General features: G+C 39.4%; 1 protein-coding gene across 1 annotated transcript; it reads right to left on the reverse strand.

The window, feature by feature from the left end:
• Nucleotides 1-1,935: 1,935 nt before the first annotated feature.
• LOC134541065 (uncharacterized) lies at nt 1,936-7,457 on the reverse strand. The gene is made up of 2 exons (XM_063384208.1): nt 6,911-7,457; nt 1,936-2,274 (listed from the first exon to the last, which is right to left on the reverse strand). Exons 1-2 carry the CDS (start codon nt 7,283-7,285, stop codon nt 2,038-2,040), a joined length of 612 nt encoding a protein of 203 aa, XP_063240278.1. The 5' UTR covers nt 7,286-7,457; the 3' UTR covers nt 1,936-2,037.
• Nucleotides 7,458-9,279: the final 1,822 nt, after the last annotated feature.

Below are 9,279 nucleotides of genomic sequence, written 5' to 3' on the forward strand. Positions count from 1 at the left end.
TATATGCACATGGCTCCAGACGCGGATCCCCCATCTGGACGAAATCAACAAAAATATAAGCTCTGCGCATGCGCGAAATTTTTATCATTAGATCACAACTGACAGGACATTAAAATCCGTTCCCTAATAATAAGGAACTGACCGTGTCCAATCGTGCACAAGGAATATGGTTACGTTACAAGAGTAGTATATTCAACACCTAAACCCTTATTTTTGTCTCTTGGAATACCGGCCTTGAATTAGGACAGCCTACAGTTTACAGACACAACCCGAAAAGAACCGAAGTTTAGCGAAGTAAAAAGTTAGGTTAGGTTCGGTCATTGTAATAAATAAAAAAAAAATTTCCAGGAGGGTATGTAATGTTATCGTAACTAAAACGAAAGGTTTATTAGGTTAAGTTAGCGTTATTTAAATTACTCTATGACCTTAAATATGTAAATCCTAACATTATGATGTTTTTTTTTTTTCAAGAGCTATCGGCCAACTTCGGAGAAATTTGGAACTGTTCCGGTGTGGTTCTCATTCCTGTGAAGTTAAGGCTTCCTTCTAAATTACAAATATTCGATTATATTAAAAGTGAAGTGAAGATGTTGAACATCACTGGTGTAACTGTCAACATCGTGGTTGAAATGTCTTTGTTGTTAAACAGAAATGAGAACACATATATTTAATAGATATATTAATGGGTACAATGTGCTCTCGCACACCGCAAACTATGACTGGGTTCACTATTTAAAAAAAAAAAACACACACAAGCGAGCGCACAGCAGGCAATGTGCGAAGTCGGTTCACAAATTAATTCATGCTGTTAATTTCAGCCAGTAAAATTTCGCGATTAATCCGACATCTGCTGGCAGTGTCAGTTAAGTAACTATATCAACCACCAAATTATTATCCCGTGGCATCTGACCGGCAATTTGTTGACAAGGACACGGCTACAACCCAGAAGCCACAAGCGACTTCAGACAATGGCCGTGAAAGCCTACGAACATTGTTATCACGTGAAATTATCGTCCCTAAATCGAAATTTACAGACAAACCCCCCCCCCCCTCTTTAAAAAAAAAACGGGAACCTATATTTTGTTTGGTTTTGGGTCGTTACCACAACGCCGAACGCACAATAACGCCGAATGCCAAATTGACCGCAACGCCGACAGCTAAAAAACTGCTGTGTACCACAACGCCGAAATACAGTAACGCCGAAAAATTGTTGCTGCGGGTAAGGGGGGGGGGGGCGGCACAGGAGCAAAATGAAAAAAAACTGAATGAATTTGTGTGTTTTTTTTAATGTATCTTAACGCCAAAATACCACAACCTAACCTAATCTAACCTAACCTAACCTAACCTCTGCGGCAGTCCTGCAATGACATTTCTCGGCGTTAATGTATTTCGGCGTTGCGGTAATTCGGCGTTCGTTGTGGTATACAGCAGTTTTCTAGCTGTCGTCGTTATCAATTAGGCATTCGGCGTTGTGGTAATTCGGCGTTGTGGTAATTCGGCGTTGTGGTACACAGCAGTTTTCCAGCTATCGGCGTTGTGGTCAATTTGGCATTCGGCGTTATGGTTTTCGGCGTTATTGTACGTTCGGCGTTGTGGTGATTCGGCGTTGTGGTACACAGCAGTTTTCCAGCTGTCGGCGTTGTAGACAATTTGGCACTCCGTGTTATGGTTTTCGGGTTAGTCATGGCGAAAACGTCTGCCATGGCTGGCCAATCCCCTCCTAGCACATGATGCATGTGACCTTTTCTGCATGGTTAAAAACCCGCATGTTTAGAGCGTATAGGGCTTGCCCTGAGACGCACTTAAGAGTCTTCCCTACCTAGACCCCTCCCTTACACACTTAGTTTTAACTTAGGTTAGGAAAAAAAAATAAACGTTGTGGTGCGTCCCCGTTGGATTTTCCGCCCTCGTCGGAGAAATGAAGCCCCCGGGGGGTGGTTGATACTTACACGGAATTTATTTCTCTACGCGACAACAGGAGACACACAGACACACACAGAGGTAGAGAGGGAGAGATAGATAGATAGAAGGGTCCCGTCAGAAGTTGAAGCAGCACTTGTTCTTGTACTTGTCCTTGACCTGCCTCCGCCGCTCCTCCACGTCGGCCACCAGCGACGCGACGTGCCCCATCAGACCCTTCTCGACGGAGCCCGTGGAAGCAGCCAAGTCCCGGTGCTTGCGGTGCGCCGCGACGGCTCGCTCGTCGTCGAAGTCCAGACCGGCTTGCAACAGCGCCACGCGCTCTCGCAGATCCGAGTACATCCCCACGTACACCTCGGGGGCGAATGGATACACACATACTTAGTTTTAGCTTCGAATATATATACTGTATAGAAGTCGCCAGCCCAGGTTAAAATTTCTAATACGGTTTTGAGGTAGTTGGTTAATTCACCGCTGCAATCGCCACCATCTCTAGGGGCATCGACTCGCGGTGGTCCCTAGCGGACGAGTTTCGAACTCTTCAAACACCCCTTCCCTCCTCCCGTTGAACGACCTTGAGCTGCAGTGAATGATAGATGAGGGGTGCGGGTGAATGACAGCGGGCGACAGCGCTGCGCTCTAACGTGTAAATAACAACTAAGACGATACAGGGCGTTACGGGCAGCGCACTGCAGCGGTGAAGTTCCCAAGCTGCTCATCATACGCTTCTGAAAGACGTAGAGTGAATCCTATCCACTGGCGATATTTATACAGTGTATACAGGGTGGCCATGAATATGCGTTACAAATTGATAGGGATGGTAGATGCAGACGTGTGGAAAACATTTTATTAAGAAACCCATGTCCGGAAATGCATTCCTTATACCCGAAACTGCGCAACAAAGTAACAGGGGTAGGTAGGCAACTAGACGACAACAAGCCAGTGAAAACATGTTGTGTTGTCTTACCTACTGCCCTATTTGACGATCAGTGACCGCACGAGTCACCGTGCATGTGTTACACTCGCTATTGTGGCAGTTGCAGAGGCGACATGGATGGCTACACACTGGCAGAGCAGAGCTAGCCGAGAAGGACAATACGGACACCTAGCGAGTGTTTCACATGCACGGTGACTCGTGCGGTCACTGATCGTCAAATCGGGTAGTCGGTAAGACAACACAACATGTTTTCACTGGCTTGTTGTCGCCTAGTTGCCTACCTACCCCTGTTACTTTGTTGCGCATATTTCAGGCATAAGGATGCATTTCCGGACATGGGTTTCTTAATAAAATGTTTTCCACACATCTACATCTACCATCCCTATCAATTTGTAACACATATTCATGGCCACCCTGTATACACTGTATAGAAGTCGCCAGTGGATAGGATTCACTCTACGTTTTTCAGAAGCGTATAATGAGCAGCTTGGGAACTTCACCGCTGCAGTGCGCTGCCCCGTAACGCCCTGTATCGTCTTAGTTGTTATTTACACGTTAGAGCGCAGCACTGTCGCGCGCTGTCATTCACCCGCACCCCTCATCCATCATTCACTGCAGCTCGAGGTCGTTCAGTGGGAGGGGGAAGGGGTGTCTGAAGAGTTGGACACTTGTCCGCTAGGGACCACCACGAGTCGATGCCCCAGAGATGGTAGCGATTGCGGCGGTGAATTAACCAACTACCTCAAAACCGTATTAGAAATTTTAGCCTGGGCTGGCGACTTCTATACAGTATATATATATTCATAGGTTTTAGCGACGTTTGTCTGTAAAGTCGGTTTACGGACGATGGTCCAACGTGACAACGTCATGACAAAACAATTGATGGAAATGATTGCATACTTTTTACGAATAAAATTGAATCATTTTTTTTTTTAATTATCAACTATTTCGTATGGATACAAAGAAGGAGTCAATTTACTTTTTACTTTTTATTTGCGCTCATTAATTCGAATATTGTTTATTGCTTTAACGAAGAGATTATTTTAAACTATAACTTTTATACATGTCTGCCATTTAACTTCTTCTTCCGATCTGTGTTATTCTGTTAAGGATAGGACGATGATAGGAAAAGTAGGAAACGAATAGGAGTGTTTCAAGTTTGATGTGCCTCGAAAAAGTCAAATCGATGGTTGTTCCAATCGAGTGGAAGAGAGATAGATGCGGCGCAAGCGTACAATGAGCGTAACGGGACACAGCGTAACGGGACAATGTGCGTTACGAGACACTTTTTTGTGCGTGCAGCCGGCGTTGATCGATTTATTAGACGTTGTCACGTCAAAAAAATTTATATTCCGAACATACTTTTATTCTATGCCCTTTCACTTCCTCTTTTCAATAAACCCGGCGGAGATAAGAAATTCCAAATAGTACTTTAGTAGATTTCGAATTTTTTAATTTTCATCAAAATACCTGTGCATTCATGCGGCGTTGACGATTGTTACTTGTTTAGGAGTATGAATTTTTTTTCCTTTGCGGCGTTCACCATTGTTTACCCGCCTCTAACTTAGGTGAGTTTTTAATGTTTCAAATTTTAATGTTTTAGTTGTTATTTGGATATTGTTGCGCAAGTAATAAAAATTACTTGTTTTCCCACTGTCCATCCTTTGTCCCGGTTTGTTAGGTCAGGTCAGTAACATTATAAATACTTTAAAACTGAACGATTAAAATTAAATCAAATTATTTTTAATGACAGCTTAGTTTGAAAGGATTTATAATGTAACTTACCTGACCTAATCGACCATTTTAATTGATTAGGCTTTCAGGACACACGGCAAAATAAAAAAGATTCTGCGGTCGAATGATATCACAGGTCTTGTATTGCAAAATACGAACGGCGATATCTCCCATAGTAATTGTAATTTCTTATCTCCGCCGGGTTTAATGAAAAGAGGATTTGAAGGAGCATAGAATAAAATTATTTTCGGAATTTTAAAATAATCTCTTCGTTAAAGTAATAAAAATATTTTAAATAATGAGTGCAAATAAAAGTAAATTTATCAATTAAATTGTACAGTTCATTTCAATCCTTCTTTGTATCCATACAAAATAGTGATAATTCAATAAAAATGATTCCATTTTATTCATAAAAGTATGCAATCATTCCATCAATGTTTTGTTATGACGTTGTCACGTTAAACTATCGTCCGTAAACCGACTTTACAGACAACCATTTTTTTTTTGTTGTTAAATCTTACAGCTTCCAACATAGAAGGGTAAATTAATATCTCTGAAAGGTAATTAATTAATTAACTGGGCTTTGAAAATATGTTTCATTAGGGTCCTCAAGGAAGTTCATTCATCACAAATTAATTAATAAAAAATTATTGTGGGGTTATTTTCAGTCTTCGACTTATTATCCTTTCAAATTAATTTGTAGAAATAATCGTTCAAATATGATCCAAAAAAATAATTTTAATAAATTAGTTTTGCGTGAACTTAAATTTCGTTAACTGTCAGTGTTTGGTTGATTGCGCGAATAATTTCAGTAGATTTTTTTTTGTATATATGTAGAGTAGCGGTATTTGCGAAAGAAAAAAAAAGGTTAAAAATTCCGAAAATACTTTTATTATATGCTCTTTCACTTCCTCTTTTCATTAAACCTGACGGAGATAAGAAATTCCAAATACTTTAGGAGATACCGAATTTGTTTAATTTTCATAGTTGAGGGATATTTGTTAAAAAAAATTTAAAAGTTCCGAAAATACTTTTATTGTATGCTCTTTAATTTCCTCTTTTCAATAAACCCGGCGGAAATAAGAAATTCCAAATACTTTAGGAGATATCGATTTTTTTTAATTTTCATCACAATACATGTGCATGCATGCGGCGTTCAAAAAGTTTTTTGTTTATGAGTATGAATTTTTTTTTCCCGACGTAGGTGAACGACTACATCATTTTCTACTAATGGCAAAGGAATTGTACCCGCCTCTAACTAAGGTGAGTTTTTAACAGTTTCAAAATTTAATGTTTTATTTTTTATTTGTTATTTGGATATTTTTGCGCAAGTAATAAGTGGCTAAAAAAAATTACGTGAGTTCCTACTGTTCATCCTTTGTCCCGGTGTGTTTGGTCAGGTCAGTTACATTATAAATACTTTAAAACTAAACACCCAACCATTAAAATTAATTCACATTATTTTTAATGTCCACTTAGTTTGAAAGTATTTATAATGTAACTGACATGACCTAATCGACCATTTTAATTAATTAGGCATTCACGAACACACGGCAAAATAAAAAAAAAATTCTGCGGTCGATAGATAGCACAGGTTTTGTATTGCAAAATAAGAACGGCGATATCTCCTAAAGTATTTGGAATTTCTTATCTCCGCCGGGTTTAATGAAAAGAGGAAGTGAAAAGAGCATATAATGGAAATATTTTTCGGATTTTTAACATTTTTTTTTTCACAAATACAGCTAAACTACATATTTACCATGTTTTGTTCTGACGTTGTCACGTTAAACTATCGTCCGTAAACCGACTTTACAGACAACCAATTTATTTTTCTCACAAATACCGCTAAACTACATATTTACCATGTTTTGTTATGAACGTTGTCACGTTAAACTATCGTCCGTGAACCGACTTTACAGACAACCAATTTTTTTTTTTTTTTTTTTTTTTTTCACAAATACCGCTGAACTACATATTTACCATGTTTTGTTATGAACGTTGTCACGTTAAACTATCGTCCGTAAACCGACTTTACGGACAACCAATTTTTTTTTCACAAATACCGTTAAACTACATATTTACCATGTTTTGTTATGGCGTCACGTTAAACTATCGTCCGCAAACCGACTTTACAGACAACCGATTTTTTTTTTCACATTAAACTATTGTCTGTAAACCGACTTTACAGACAACCAATACCGCTGAACTACATATTTGCCGTGTTTTTGTTGTCACGTTAAACTATCGTCCGTAAACCGACTTTACAGACAATTATTTTTTTTTTTCTCACAAATATCGCTGAACTACGTGTTTACCCACCTCGGATCCGTCGTCGGAGCAGGCAACGGTCGGGACTTCGAACTTCTGCAGGACGTCTCCGGCGACGTAGGGCACGGTTCCGGCGAAGCTGGGGGCGGTCCTCTGGGTCGAAGTCCAAAAAGGAGGAGGGTACGTCCGGGGGTCCTTGGACCTACCGGGCGTCCACCTCTTGCGCGAGCAGGACTCCGAAGCGGAGGACACGTCAGCCGCGGAGGACGATGCCGGCGGCTCCTTCAGGAAGTACCCCGACTCGGTGCCCGCGGCGCTGTCAGAGTCACCGTCCTTGGTCGGTCCCCCTTCTCCCCCCGACGAGCAGTCCTTGGACTCCGTCGTCTCCGCCGACGAAGGCCAGTCCGGACACGACATGTCCTCCATGTCACCGCTTCTTTATATTCTTCTTCACTTTTTCGAGAACGGAAGAGAAAAAAAAAATCTTTCACGGAAAAATTGAGACTTTTTGTTTGTTTTTTTTTTGTTTTTTTTTTTAGTCGGTTAGGTAAGTATCGTAAACAACAACAAAAAAAATGAATGAACAGAAATTTTATATCGTTCCACCAAAGAGCAGACAGTATTTTCATTCTTCCTTGGACAACACAGAAATTGTTTATACTTCTTTTTTTTTTTTTTTGCGAGAACGGAATAAATCTTTGACGGGAAAATTGAGACTTTTTTTTTTTTTTTTAGTCGGTAAGTATCGTAAACAACAACCAGGGGGGAAAAAAATGAAGAAACATAAAATTTTATATCGTTCCACCAAAAGAGCGGACAGTATTTTTTTTATTCTTCCTTCCACAAAACAGAAATTGTTTATACTTACTTCTTCTTCTTTTTTTTTTTTTTCGAGAACGGAAAATAAAATCTTTCACGGAAAATTCAGACGTGTTTTTTTTTAGTCAGTGAAGTATCGTAAACAACAAAAAAAAATTGAAAAGAAAGAAATTTTGTCGTTCACCAAAGAGCAGACAGTATGATTTTTTTTACGTGATAACGTCTTATAAATCGATGAACGCCGGGGCGGCTGCGCGCACGAAAAAAGCATGACTCATTGTCACGTTCCACCTGAGCCGAGCGTGTGCAAGAACCTGGAAAACCAGAAAAAAAATCTTCCATAATATCGAACATGTTAAGGCGGGCCTTTTTTAAAAGCAGCAATTTATAAAAAAATTTGATGTGACGTTATCACGTAAAATTATTGTCCGTAAACCGACTTTAGAGACAACCCTTTTTTTTTTTACATTTTAGTCATTCTTCCTTGGACAACACAGAAATTTTAATTCATTCACCGAGGCACCGGACAGCTACGCAGACTAAAAAGCAGCCATAATTCAAGCTAAATGCATCATCAGACAATAAATTAAACATAAAGAGTGTATACCTACAGGCGAAGTTTACAGCAAATGTTACGCACTTTAAACATCTGCTTGTACAGAACAACGTAAACAAATAGCAATGTGAAAGAATAGTTAAATGTTAAATGCCCTATGCGTTGAGCTATCAATTCAAAGAATAGGTAACACGCCGATAATACTAAAAAAAAGGCATGCACAGTGATTAAGTACGTTAAGAACTTCTGATAGAAAAACCCAAATGCGATCAGAGGGGAAGCCGTAAAAAAAATGGCACGTACAAACAAGGATCCGATCATGGGTGCGGCGATAGACAAAACAAAAATTGGTTGTCTGTAAAGTCTGTTTACGAACGATAGTTTAACGTGACAACATTATAACAAAACATTGATGAAATGATTGCATACTTTTATGAATAAAATTGAATCATTTTTTTTGAATTAACACTATTTTGTATGGATACAAAGAAGGAGTGAAATGAAATCCACAATTTAATTGATAAATTTACTTTTATTTGCACTCATTAATTCAAATATGTTTATTACTTTAACGAACAGATTATTCCTACTATTACTTTTATACGTGTTTTCTATTTAACTTCTTCCAATCTGTGTTATTCTGTTAAGGATATGACGATGATATAAAAAGTAGGAAACGAATGGGAGTGTTTCAAGTTTAATGTGCCTCGAAAAAGTAAAATCGATGGTTGTTCCAATCGAGTGGAAGAGAGATAGATGCGGCGCAAGTATACCTTGAAAGTAACGGGACACCGCGTAACGGGACAATGTGTGTAACGGGACACTTTTTCGCGCGTGCAGCCGGCGTTCATAGATTTATTAGACGTTGTCACGTCAAAAAAAACACGGGAAATCGACACAAGAAAATAGGTTATAAAGAACCGGAATCTCGAATGTGGCTGCCGATAAAGGAATTTGTCCAAGGAATCGACACAAAGTTACAAAATTTATATATTGCTGGTAATGCTAGAAGAAGACGTAAACTTTTGTTTACCTGGGTCAACTT

The sequence above is a fragment of the Bacillus rossius genome, chromosome 18 (genome assembly GCF_032445375.1).
Source record: "Bacillus rossius redtenbacheri isolate Brsri chromosome 18, Brsri_v3, whole genome shotgun sequence".
Classification (NCBI taxonomy): Eukaryota; Metazoa; Arthropoda; class Insecta; order Phasmatodea; family Bacillidae; genus Bacillus; species Bacillus rossius.

Bases quoted from the DNA above. Each gene is read 5' to 3' on its own strand.
- LOC134541065 (XM_063384208.1), bottom strand. From the start codon at position 7,285: ATGGAGGACATGTCGTGTCCGGACTGGCCTTCGTCGGCGGAGACGACG. The intron at 2,275-6,910 runs GTGGGTAAACAC...TTCGCCCCCGAG, and splicing joins GCTCCGACGACGGATCCGAG to GTGTACGTGGGGATGTACTC.